At 39.8% G+C, this 14000-nt stretch overlaps 1 protein-coding gene across 11 annotated transcripts in view; it reads right to left on the bottom strand.

Moving 5' to 3' along the window:
* HIVEP1 (human immunodeficiency virus type I enhancer binding protein 1) overlaps window positions 1–14000 on the bottom strand; it is a 131383-nt gene that overhangs the window by 71145 nt on the left and 46238 nt on the right. For 6 of the 11 annotated variants that reach the window (XM_027654069.1, XM_027654077.1, XM_027654079.1 and 3 more), the window contains one exon: window positions 8265–8348. The exons of the other annotated variants lie outside the window; for them this stretch is intronic. In XM_027654069.1, the coding sequence (XP_027509870.1) occupies window positions 8265–8348 (84 nt within the window). The remainder of the gene's footprint in view (window positions 1–8264; window positions 8349–14000) is intronic. 11 annotated transcript variants of the gene reach the window in all.

Below are 14000 nucleotides of genomic sequence, written 5' to 3'. Positions count from 1 at the left end.
TGAAGTCAAAAATTTTCATCAATTTAACTAAGGTATCTCATTTTTTGCTTGCTTGTCTTTCCAAGAACTTAATAAGTTTTAAGTGTTACATGCTGTGTGAATGAAGTCCAACTGTCATAATGGCATCACTGGGTCTTAGCACTAAAGAAACAAAAACCTAAAAGTCCACCACTAACTTGTTATGCTAAACCTTGCTCTATGGACTTTGCAAGCTTACTTTTCCATAGTAATTTTCTATTTTTGCCCTGACTTTTTTCCATGCTGAATGAAATGTTACTAGCTGCAGCTTTAAAGTGAAAAACATCAACAGAAACTGGATTAACAAAATGAAAAACGCCTTTGAAAAACTAGTCAAAACAAGCTGATGTAGAACTAGGTATATCTGAAACACAAAACTTAAGCAAGTCACTAAGATATATTTTTCTTGTTAATGGCATGCTGCAGCCATGAACAGGGGCTTAACCACTCCAAGAGGCTTACAAACAAAACAGCCCTAGGCAGTTCATGTTCCTTTCTCAGGGCAGACACAAACTGCGGATGGAAAATCTACATATTAAGTGAATACCTCACTTCAGTGACTTATTTTATTGTTTTCCTTTACCTGCTCCCATTCTCCTTCGAGACCTGAGTCAAAAACTAGGTCTAGAGTTTTTGCACCACTGAGCACTTGGGTGTTCTGCAGCCCATGTGCCATTGCTGTCAAAGACAGTGGAAGTGGGGATAAACCATCTCTCCAGAAACTGAACATGCCTTAGTTATAGGCAGACCCTAAGCAGAGCGAGGAAGTTGTGGGACAATTACCCTACATCATCCAAATTTTCCCAGACATTCCAGAAGGTATGACTTGGGGAAGGAGGGGGCCAATCAGCAGGCATGCTGGGAGGAAATCAGGCATGTCAGGGAAATGTTTGGTACCGAAAGGATTTAGTTCACATTATTATGAAGGGATAATTTCTGGTCACAACCACACACCAGCCTGCTAAGGCTGTGCTTGGCTTTAAGCACCCACCTAGCTACCCTGCAAACTGCATGAGCCATTTTCAAGCTCCCTTCTGCTTCTCTTCTCCAAGAAGATTTCTCCTTGGAGCAGGATTGTGCTGGTCCCAAGACACTTGTTAAAACCTGTGCCCACCACCATTGGTTCTCATCTCTCTCCTCCTCCGTGCCTGCTCCAGCTGGTCCTGGAAGCCAAGAAGGGAGGCTGGCCCTAGGACCACTGCTGCTGCAGGCTCCCTGCTCCTGGTCCCACCCGAAGGCATGCTGCCCACTGTGGTTCACCTGTAAGGACAGCAATGTCCTCATTCCTGACCACTGCAAAAAGTCAAAATTGCTCAGATCATACAAACCCACTAAAAGGAAGCAGAGACAAAGAACTGAATTTATAGAGAAAACTGTGAAAGTACAATAGTGAAATCTTTAATGACGACTCCAAAGTAAACTCCTGATCGAAATTTGCTTCTTTCTCTTTCTTGAGGGAGTAATGAGGGTTCTTAAAATATTTGCCCTGGATGTTAATCAGCATCAAACCTGAAGCAAAAAACCCTGAAATGCTCTCTCCCCTCCTCTCCAAGAAATACAATAAATTCCTCCCCAACAAATCAAAGAAAATAGGCTGTCATTCCTGTTTTTTATTACCTCCGAGATACCCTTGGATAACAAATCAGCTCTTAAAAAAATATATTCTAGAAAGTTGACACTGCAAATTTAGCTCATTGATTTTTATACAGAAAAAAGCTAGTTAGTACGAGAAGCTGAGAAGGTTTTGTTTAGTAAATAAAGAACAGGAAGCAAATATAGTAGTATGCAGATAGTTAAGTGTATTATTAATATGCTATAAAGCATTTTGAAAAATGAAGCAAAAATTGTATAGATTATCTCACATTCACTTCATCCCACAAGAAGTACAGTTCCTATTGCTATGGAACAGCAAACTCATATGAATTCTTGAAAAAAAAAAAACCCAGCAAGTAAAAACTAAGCCAGTCCAATACCTAGTCCCCTTCCTCTCTTTTTCTAGGCTCAGCGGTGAAATCTTCTTTTTGTACTTGCAAGCTTAGGAAGATAATTAACGAGCTGTTTCTTATACACCTACAAAATGATGGCACTCTGCAATCTGAACATCACCCAGGTGTTTTTTCCTTTTTTATTTAGAATTCGTGCTCAATTTTGTGCTGTCTGATGGAAGATGAGGGGGTGGTGAGAAACATGTATATGTATAATGTTCTGAAACCACTTTTTGGGTTTGTTTTTAATAGGTTTGTTTGGACATTTTCTTGGTAGCATTTAAATTAATGACTTAAGAAACAGCCAAAAATTTCCCAAACTATTCAGATTTTAAAGGACATTTCCACCCTCCATATATACTCTGTTTATTTCAGTTTTAAATGTCTTACCTATTTACTGAAGTATTTTTCTCTTTTTTTTTCAACAGCTCAGCTAAAATAAATTTCTGCTTGAACTTTCCAAATTTCCTGCCCAAGCAAGGGTAACTGAGGCAAAAATTGTGCATGGTTAATAAGAAGAAAAATAACATTGGAATCCTCACATGCACAAAGAAGGGAAGGAGGAGAGAGAACAAGGCCAACTAGATGACCTCTCTTGCTCTTTGATTTCTCTTCTTTGAGGAGGTTCATGGTGACTAGCAAACCACTGAGCCTCTCTGACCTAAGCACCTGGAGTTCTGTTGATGGAAAAGGTTTGGCCAACTTCTCACTAATGCTTGTAAGAGCCCCACTAAATGCCAGGAACATTTCAACCAAACCAGCAAATCAGTGATTGCCTGCCAAGGAACAAGTGTGGCTTCCCTAAGACTTACCCTTCTCCACTTTTATCTTCTATTCGCTTAGCTCATTTTTACAGACCATCACACAAAACTGCTGGAACGACTGGATTTTCCAGCACAGAAAAGCCAGGAGCAAGGCTGGGCTTGGTGGTCTTCAACTTCTCTCCAGTTTCCTTTCTCACTAACCCCTTCTACGCCAAGAATCACATCAGCAAGACTATCCTCATCCCATCTCCTGCCACCAGATTCACCTGGTGCTGGTATTTAAGGCTGTGAGTGTTGGGTATCCACCAAATGCACGTATCTGTTATTCCCCATGTGAACTGCAGTAGGTCAAAGTCTTCTGAAGGCTCCAACCTGGGGGAGACCTCAGGGTGTGCACAGAGCTCAGAGACCATTTTTCTCTCTTTCTTTGTGGTTCTTAAAAGTAGAGGCAAATATTTTGCTTTGTGTGGAAAAGGATGAAGGAAAAGGAAAGGAGACAGGAGAACAAAGGCAGAATAAAAGATAGTACACGGGAAAAAAAAAGAAGAAAATTATGAAGTACAATACAAGGCCAATAAACAGTGTCTACACTGTAGACATGACACACTTAAATGATTTGCTTCTTTTGATTCCTCTTTCCTCAGAAAGTGATAAATCAGTTCATACTTTGAGGAATCTACTTAGGAGAAATCACAGCAAGCAGGAAAACACTAAACACATGATTTTCTGTTTCTTTTCCCTTTTAACAAAACATTGGACAATATTTTATCAGTGACTAAATTTAATTAAAATAAATACTCTTACAGCAGATGACCTGATGTTTTCATATCTTTGACAGTCTTTCTGTATAGCTACTCATCTTCTATAGCTACAATTCATAATTACAAACTAAATAATCTCAGGTTAATTCTGATACAAGATTAACCAATGTCGTATAGATTGTCACATACTTGGCTTTTGGTTTCATGCTGTAGAATAAATTTTAAGCATATAATACTTTCAAAGAAAAAAACCTAAAGAATAAAAACAATCAGTCACATCCAAAAGTCAACAACACACCCTACACCTCCAGCATTCATGTGAAGTTTATGGTTTAGGTCTTTAAATATCTTAGTTTTCATTTAACCAATTTAGTAATTACTTCCAGCCACATTAAACTATGACAGTTTTATTTTTAAGAACTTCCAGAAATCAAGTTTTGTTCAAATTGAATACTTAATCAGTATTCATTAACTCAAGATAGGATTCAGTAACAGAATCTGACCTTAATTACCAATTATATACCGGATAAAATTTACGCTTTTGCACTCGTAGTACACGATCTTGAAAATTTTAGTGGCTGCAATTTTATTACCTCATGTGCTACAGTAAACAAAATATTTGGAAATTGTTGCTTCAAATTTAGCACAAAAGCAGGGACAAACCCAGAGGTGCTCATGAAAAAACCCTTGAAAAATTGAGATTGAAATCTGGAAAAACAGATACTGATTTAAAATTATTATCAGGATATAGTTCTGAGCATGCAAATAGTTTAATTTCCTAGCTTAATTCCCAGTTGAACTATAGTTTATCATATGGCACCTTAGGAGTTGCCTCCTCGTAAGACAGCTGGAGCAACAAAACCCAACCAGCACATTAGCAGCCTAAATTGTGGACTACGGAAAAGTGTTTGTACCTGGAATGCTATTACAAGAATGCTAAGGCAAAAAGCCATAATCAAAGCACTGAAATACAGAAAGAAGGAAATAGGTTGAATCCCCATATCTGTTTAAACTACTAATAACATTGAATTTATGACGTTTTGGTTTATGGTACTGAGGAGGTGACCTGCAGGTCTTGATGACTCTCTGAGAACTACCACATAGCACACAAGGTTTATTCCTGAGCACTTTGCTGATTTATTTTTTTAATTCTTGTGGGACACGACAGTATTTGCAGATAAAATATTGGGCTGCTTCAGGGAAAGTATAGACAATAATTATACAACTAGTTCAGATATAGAAAAAATTCAAAGAGCAATACAAATACCTAGGAGCCTGTAGATGATTCCCAATGAGGAGAGTCTAAAAGTTTACAGCAGTTTAATTTACAGAGAGTTGAGGAATATTTGACATAATCAGGGTATATCAAACAATAAAGGTAATAGGGAAGGTCAAACTGAGCATTATTGGGAAAAAAAGACCAAACTGGAACTTCATAACACATACTTCAAATATCATGTTGTAAGTTTTAGGAGCTGAATGTCTCACCAATTTTGTGTTACCAATTTACGTCAGCTCTCATTTCCTCCCCGCTTTCAGGCAGATATTTAAAATACATGTGTTTAAGATTTAGCTTTCCTACCGCAAATGAATTAATTGATCTATTCTGTTTTGAGAAACACTTTTAAACACAATGAGACAGGAGCTCTTGAGTTTTTGTCATGAAGCACTGAAGCTGCATACTGGGGAATCTCAGCACACACTTTATTAAGAAGAACATATCCTGATAAGGGCAAACAGATAACGTCCTGGAGGGAGATCAGATGTGATTTTCAGAATACCACCCAGCTGCTAATTGCACTGCTTTAAAGGTTAAAAAAAACCCACAAACCACCTTACTCCACAGATGGTTCTTGCAAAATTGCCCACTGAACCACTTGTTATTCTCCCTTGAAAACACTTTGGAGGGGTAACTTCAAGACAGGATCCTGATGAATCACTCTGAGTTTGTTTTAAAGAAATAAGGAAAGAGTTAAAAATAATTCTGGTTGCTTTAGAAACTGACATCCTTTGTTTTGCTTGAGATGAAATACCATTACATGCATGCAATACCCTTTAAACTTGCCTCTGTTCCAACAATAACTAAAGCTATTCTAAGAAACTTACCACCCAAAAGGAGATCACCACAGAATTACAGTAAGTTTGCCGCTGCGAAGCTGGAGTTTATTTGCAATATTACCAAAAATGCTCAGCCAAGCCTAGCTCAGAGTGACCTGACTGTAACTTTCAAAACATGATGGTGACTCGCTACTCACCAACTCCATCAAAACCACAGCAATCAAACAGCAAAAGGGCCTTTGCTATTTTCAACAGCAGGTTGCAGCTAACCGTATTTTCAGCAAATGTGATACTCAACCCAAACAACTAAGATGACATTTCTAACACAAGAAAATTAAAATACTGCTAAAATTTATTGATTAAGCTAACGCCATGTGGTTTTATCATGCATTTTAGCTTTCCTGTTGCATTTCACCCAAATCGCAACCTTTTAGACTGCCTAACTCACATTCTCTTGTTTGCTGATACAGGCACTTCAGTTCTAGTCAGAAGCACGCCTGACCCTGACCACTGACCCTTCAGTATTTCTTTTAAACAACACCAACTTTTAAACTTGTAAGCTGTTTGAAGTTGGCACCACTTTATTTAAAATCATCTCAATTTAATTCAAGCACAGAAAGGAATTTTTGTTTTGCAACTTTTTAGCTTCCACAAACCCATTCCCAAGCCTGTCCATGCTAAGTCATCTTCCGCACTCTCCCCTCCACCTGCCCTAACTCCCAACAGCTATGCTAATGGCCTACAAGAAAACAAACCTCCTGTTTTGACATCTGTCCCTGCCGAAATGAACCTCAAAGGACCACTTTGAACCAAGTCAGCAAAAAGTTTTCAAGTAATATATTGAAACATACTGATGTTACAGTAATAGGCACCTATATACAGTGTATGATGCTACATGTGACAATATATGTGACCTGACTCTTAACTCTTGTGATCTGAGTCTATCTTAACATTTTCGAGATTGTTTTGACTCAAACTAAAATTAAAAACATTGATAGGAAAAACTAAGCTCAATAGTTTGCAAACTAAGCTGCCATCTTTCCCTCTACATATGCGTATGAATGTACACATTCTTAAGGATGCATAATTAACTGTAAGAAAACAGTTCTCAGAAACCAGAAAGCTAAAGTATTTATATCAAAAGCTGAATCTTTCTCACTCTATCTGCACAAATAAACCCACTGAAGTTGCCAGCTTTGTCAAAGTGAGCAAGATTAGGTTTGAAACATAAATCAATTTAAGCAGTCAAAAACCTACAAGAAGTACTAAAGTGGCTTTCAAATTCCTTGCAGATTTTTACAAATTAAAAGTCATTGACTTAATCTGTGGAAACAAATCTCGTTTTTCCTAATGCAAATACCATTGCTATCACATTTCTATTAGGGACATTTAAAAGCTGAATAAAATTACGGTATTTCTAGATAGTATTGTAAGGGTGGTGTAGGGATGGGGAGTGGGTGGTGGTGAAAGGGGGTACTGATCTTACAATGCAATATTGTTTAAAATCCCAGGTATCCATCCCCACTGGTCAGTCAGATCTGCCTTGTTCTGATTTGGTTTAATTTTGCTGGGGTGTTTTGGGTTGGTTTTTTTAGTTGGTTTTCTTTTGCTTCCAAATTTTGCTATTTATTTATAGCTTTAAAAGTCAGTAAAGTGACTTGATTTGCGAGAAGCACTACAATCAGACAGATCTAAGATAAAAATAAAACTCATTATCTATAAGGTTGCTCTCAAAAGTCAACTATCACACTGGCATCACAAGAAATTAATTCATCAGTATATTTTTGACAAGCGCAGTTTTTTTCTCTGAAAGGTCATTTTTCTAAATTAAGCAAAGTATTAAATATCTTTGCTGTTCTGTCACACATCTCAAACTTAACTCATGAAATGTTTTCACAGTAAAATCCAATTACATTTGAAATAAACATATGAAATAAAGTTTCACATGCATTTAGATTTGACATTTGTACCGTAAGCAATGTAAGCAAACAGTAAGACCCGTTTGTACATTTTATAAACAATATTAATGGAAAATGTGCTTATTTAGTAAGTATAGTATAGCCTAGTTTTGCTCAGAAAGTGTCCTTCTTTTAGAACTCCCCTAAATGCACACTGTCAAGCATGAGAGGTAGATCTGGACATCACTGTCCACTGTTTAGGGTTTGGAATCATAGAATAGTTTGGGTTGGAAAGGACCTTCAAAGGTCATCTAGTCCAATCCCCTGCAAAGAGCAGGGACATCTTCAACTAGATCAGCTTGCTCACACCCCTGTCCAACCTGACCTTGGCTGTTCCCTGGGATGGGGCATCTACCACCTCTCTGGGCAACCTTTTCCAGTGTCTCACCACCCTCACAGTAAAGAATTTCTTCTTTATATCTAATCTACACCCACCCTCTTTCAGTTTAAAGGCATTATCCTCTGTCCTGTCACTACATGCCCTTGTAAAAAGTCCCTCACAATCTGCATGGGTCTTCTTTACTGAACTAGGAAACCCAGACCGATATCCTACACACCGTGCTCTGCTGCATGCTGCCTCTACCTCCCTCCACATTTGTTTCTGACTCCTATCCTGCCTCCAGAAGGTACTTTGCTGGGCTGTTTCAACCAGCGGTGGTGAAGCCTTGTGAAAAACTATGGAAAATACCCACCTCTCCCATGTTAGAAAAGGAAACTTACCCGCAACACCAACAAGAAAAAGCAGCTCCACAGGATAAAAACCAGGGATCCTCTGGTGCCAAGCAGCCATGCCAAAGATAACTTCTCTTTGTGAATAAATACAGTGCAAAGGATAAAGGTTCTTCCCCGCTTTTGCACCTACTGGAGTTCCTCTGAGATGAGGAAGATTTTCTGCAGCGCCTGCCTTCCTGGCAGGCGAGGGTTACAGGAGTGTCTTCACTTATGTAAGTGCGTTTCTTGAGTACACAATTACCCAACACACCCAAGGCACTCCAAGGCTTTTTTTTTTTTTTTTTTTTTAAAGAAAAATCAGTTCCTTTCCAGCTGGAACATATTTGTTTATTCAGACTTAAGTCTGGAAGTGAAGCCACAGAAGCACTCTGAATGTGGTGCACCAAGACCTTCAGTTTCCAAATAAAGGAGACACTAATTTCTTGTTAGTGCAACTCTCTCCCTATATACTGGAACGTAGGCAGATATCCAGACTTGCAAGAGACCTCGACATTCACAAGAACCTCCTCCATTGTCACCTGTGCACCTTTTTCCTCCTACAGAAGGTCATCAAGTATCTGCTGAACATTCCTCCCAAAGCCACAGAAGACAGCTACCTACGCCAGCAAGCCCAACCACCATTTTGCAGCAGCATGCAATATGTGACTGTGTTCTTCCTAAATTAAACACTTCAACTCATTTTGCAAGAGAAAGACGGCAGCAAAGCACAGGATATGAACAATCAAGAGAGTATTTGCCCATGAAAAGGCAAAGAGACTTTGTGTGGGGAGATAACTGGGATTGCTTACCTGCAGTGACATCTAGGAAATCTAACCCTGCATTTGAAAGGCCACCAGTGAAACCAAATACAGGTCTGTCAAGCAGCACATGCACAGACCACAGGAGCCTTATTATAAGGATTTGATATTATAAGGATTTGTATCTGCCAGTTTCCTTAAAATACTTTCTCCCTCCTGAACAAGTCTTCAGCTAAAGGACATTCAAAACTGTGGAAAGCTTCCCTTTGAGAACACATTCTGTGTAGGTACCAGTCACATCCATCATCAGTAGGTCTGTGCCAGGCAGAGTGCAACAGAGATCTCTGATCATGTGTAAGCAGGAATAAGTCTTTTTAACTGGCAACCTTGGTAGCTAAAAGCATGAAGGAATCCAAATCACTTTGATGCTGATGCAGGATTTCAGTCACATAGGTAGGTTTTTAATCATACAGGTCTGAAGGATACAGGGAGAAATCACTGCTATTCATACCACTGTCTGCCAGTGAAGGATTAGGACTCCATATAATGAGCAGTGTGCTAGACACATATAAAAGGGAGAAAAAAACCCAGTTAGTCCCCTTCTCCCGAGAAGTTTAACTTATATATACACTCTTAAAAAATACTGATTCTATTTCACAAGCATTACAGGTTCCCAAAATCCATACCTCTGCTCAAAGTCCTAAACATCCTGACAAAGTCACTGTGTCTGCAAAGGTATCATTCATTCTTTCACCCAAAACACCATTTTTAATCATTTAATACAAAGCAACTTCACAGGAAGAACTTCACAGCTATAGCGGGTTTGGAGGTACTGTAAAATTTCCTTGATTTGTCGCTACGTTACACCTGAACACAGCTAAGAGGTCTGGAATAATGCACTGTCATGCCAGGAGAAAGGAAGATAACTGACCTGCAGCCTGTTCTTCATGTCCTTCCCCAGCCACCCGGGGCTTTGGAAGGGTGGGTGGGTAAGCCAACCTCTCTAGGTGGCCCTTGGGGCTGGTGGTGATACCCTGGCAGCTGCACATCACCACTAGGACTGCTGCAGAGATGGAGGCAGAGAGGGGCATTCCCACCACTGGCCACCACCTCAGCTGCAGATACCTCCAAGATACCGACATCAAGCTGAAAGGATGTTGACAAATATTTGCCCTTGTCATTATTTCAAGTGGAAGGAAAAGGTCAAGCTGTCAAGGGAAATTAAACATTTTAAAAGGAACAAGGACAAATAAGAAGTTGCCAGGATATAAAAACGCAACTTCTGTAAAACCGTTTGCGTTTTGATCTATGCAACCAACAAAGATACAGTGAAAATAACCATGCTACACTCTGCTTGAATGCTGTTGACATAAGATCTATGGGAGAGAAAATAAAAAGTAAATAACCAATCAGCCCGTTGTTACACTGCTGATTGCTGAAGATACGCAGCGGGAAATGATACACCCCATCTCCCACAATTCAACAAGACTCAGCCAGAGCAACCCAAACTTTTATTTGTAATATTTCAATTCTAGCTCAGATTTGAGATGGCTGGCCATATTAATGTACAAATTTTTGCTCTGTACCACATCTAGTTTATATTTAAGAAGTAAAACTTGAAAACAAACAGTGCAACAGTAAAGTTTCCTCAAGGCACAATGCCAAGGAAAACCTGAAGGCTTCAGTAAACTGCACAAGCAAACACATTTTGGAAATATCTTGTACAGGCCAGTAAAAATCTCTGCAATGTATTATCAAAGGGGCTTTAAGTATTATATTGCAAATCCTGTGTAACAAGAAGCAGATCAAGCATATCAATCCATATGCTCTCCTGTAAAATTCCCCCTATAAAAACCAGGTTTTAAGAAAACAGGTTGACATTAAATGTCAACTGGAGATTAAAATGCATTATATGGCACATTATCCTCACATTTATCTCCAAAACAAGTAATACATATCCATGAAATCAGGGCAAAACAACCTGAAACACATCATGATTGGGAAACACACTGTCAAGGTACACAGAGACTTCCTAACACCAGTCAATAATGAGATTCTCATTAGGACATTCCAGTGTTTTGAAATTCTAAATGCAATGGCCATTTCTCCCATTCTAATACTACCTAAGGACACAGCTATCATTATTTGGCTGTAGTAGTTTGACTAATTTTCTACAGCTTGGAGTGGCCTACATTGAGCTGACACATATCTTCCCCAGAAAAACTGTAGGCTCCCTTGCAGATCACAAGAAGGTGATGTCAGAGGGAATGTGCCGAAAAAAACTTTTCTGCCAGAAATTCAGCAAATTTTACATTATAAAATATTTTCTAGAATGGCCAGTTTCATATTTTCTTAAAAAATAAAATAAAATAAAATAAACAAACAAAACAAACAAGCAAACAAACAAACCACACAAAAAAACGAAAAACAAAACCAACAAAAAAAATTTATCCAAATCTTTCTTTCAAGTTTATTACTAATTTAAATTAGAAGCCATGCAGAACTTGAAAAGCCAAATTCAAGACATTTGCAGATGACACTAAGTTGGGGGGTAGTGTCGATCAGCTGGAAGGCAGGAGGTCTCTGCAGAGGGACCTGGACAGGCTGGAGAGTTGGGCTGATTCCAACAGGATGAGGTTCAACAAGGCCAAGTCCCGGGTCCTGCACTTTGGCCACAACAACCCCATGCAGCACTACAGGCTGGGGACAGAGTGGCTGGAGAGCAGCCAGGCAGAAAGGGACCTGGGATCTTGGATTGACAGGAAGCTGAACATGAGCCAGCAGTGTGCCCAGGTGGCCAAGAAGACCAACGGCATCCTGGCCTGTATCAGGAACAGTGTGGCCAACAGGTCCAAGGAAGTGATTCTTCCCCTGTACTCAGCGCTGGTGAGGCCTCACCTGGAGTACTGTGTCCAGTTGTCCAGTTCTGGGCCCCTCAGTTCAGGAAGGATATTGAGGTCCCGGAGCAGGTCCAGAGAAGAGCAACAAGGCTGGTGAAGGGACTCAAGCACAAGTCCTATGAGGAGGGGCTGAGGGAGCTGGGGCTGTTCAGCCTGGAGAAGAGGAGGCTCAGGGGAGACCTCATCACTCTCTACAGCTCCCTGAAAGGAGACTGTAGCCAGGTGGGGGTTGGTCTCTTTTCCCAGGCAACCATCAGCAAGACAAGAGGGCATGGTCTCAAGTTGTGCCAGGGGAGGTTTAGGTTAGATATTGGAAAGAATTTCATTACAGAGAGGGTGATCAGATAATGGAATGGGCTGCTCAGGGAAGTAGTGGATTCTCCGTCCCTGGAGATTTTTAAAAAGAGACTGGATGTGGCACTCAGTGCCATGGTCTAGCAACCGCAGCGGTAGTAGATCAAGGGTTGGACTTGATGATCTCGGAGGTCCCTTCCAACCCAGCTGATTCTATGATTCTAATACAAAGTCTTTAAAATTTATAACAATGAAACTTGGATTTAATGCACATTTTAATTTCAGAAAAATTACAGGAATGTGACAAGTTCTGAGTTTTCTGACATTTTAGTTTTTGTTGTTTTTCCCATTAAATACAAGTTACAAAGGAAAATACTTATAAAAATAATGTTAACAATGACCTATGAATCTAATTTCAATGAGCTTTAGTTGCAGATGTTTGAGTAGAGTGCAAATCTGAAGGTCATCTGACATACCCACAAGGAGTGGTTTGGCACACCTTTTTGAAGTGTGGATTTAATATCTATTGCTTGTTCCAACCTATGAACAAAATTTACTACCACATTATAGGGATTCATTCTGAAAATACTCCTGTTTTAAGTAATTTCAATAGGGATATGTTTTGCTTTTTGCACTAACAACACTGTAGCCATTGTAAAGCTACAAACAATTATGGATCTCAAAATGCTTGTCTTTTTCTTTTCCATGTGTCCCCTACAATGGTAGGCAGGCACAGGTGAATATCTCACAGGGAATAAATTAGGTGCAGCTGATATGCCTTCCCCAACCCCATGTTTCAAACTCAGGTGAGTATTTGACTGCCCCACCAAAACACTTGCAACAGAGGACATCGGATAGAGACCAAGCTCTGAACTTAAACACCTTAAGAGCAGTGAAAAGCATTCAGACCATGCTCAGGCTGACTATAAAGCTCCAAAGGACTTTAAGAGAACCAGAATTTCATCTTTCAATTTTCTTAGGAAACCAAAACTTCCTGGCACAACCCCACAACATCCACCTATCCGTGGGAACTCCCTTGTTATGACTTCCAATCCCCTGTGGCAAGCACCTCTGCAAACCAGCCAAATCTCACACAAAGGTTCACTTCTCTGTCGCACCTGTGGAATCCCAGGGCGTAGATGAAAGTGAGGACTGACTGCCTTGGAAAGCATCCAGGCACAGAGCAATAAAAAAAAGCAGGCAGCAAGACGCCTACCAGCAGCATAAAATTCCCTCTCCTATGGCAAGTGGGAAAAGGGAAGGGGATTCTTGCTTTTGACCACATGGCTCATTGATGGGGAGGCAGACAACATGTGGGATGATGATGAAGAGCTGAGGGTGAAACACCATCGGGAATTACTTACCACGGGGAAGTCTGGTCTCAGGGTTAAGGAACTTGTCATGGGATATGTGAGTTTGGTACTGGCGCCCACTACAATCTTTCTTTGTGCCTTATAGCTCCAGACCACAAAACATTTCCATGCTCCAAGGATGGAACGTGACAAGAAGATGATGCCAGAGGGAAATATATCTTTGATTGGAAAGATAATTATATTTCTAAGGAACACAGTGGATGCATACATGAAGTCTTACAGTGATACACAGATATCTTATTGTCAACTACTTACACACAACATACTCTACAATTAGCCCCTTAGATGCCCCCCTGAGCATATCTTCTCATTTATTGGTGCCTGTTCCAATGACACACAAAAATTTAAAGGCAGCTTGATTTGCTGCTATTTCATAGAATCATAGGATGGTCTGGGTTGGAAGAGACTTTAAAGATCATT

Source organism: Corapipo altera, unplaced genomic scaffold (assembly GCF_003945725.1).
Source record: "Corapipo altera isolate COAL_440 unplaced genomic scaffold, ASM394572v1 60, whole genome shotgun sequence".
NCBI lineage: Eukaryota > Metazoa > Chordata > Aves > Passeriformes > Pipridae > Corapipo > Corapipo altera.
The sequence above is the reverse complement of the archived record's forward strand: the minus strand, read 5'-3'. Positions and strand labels throughout refer to the sequence as shown.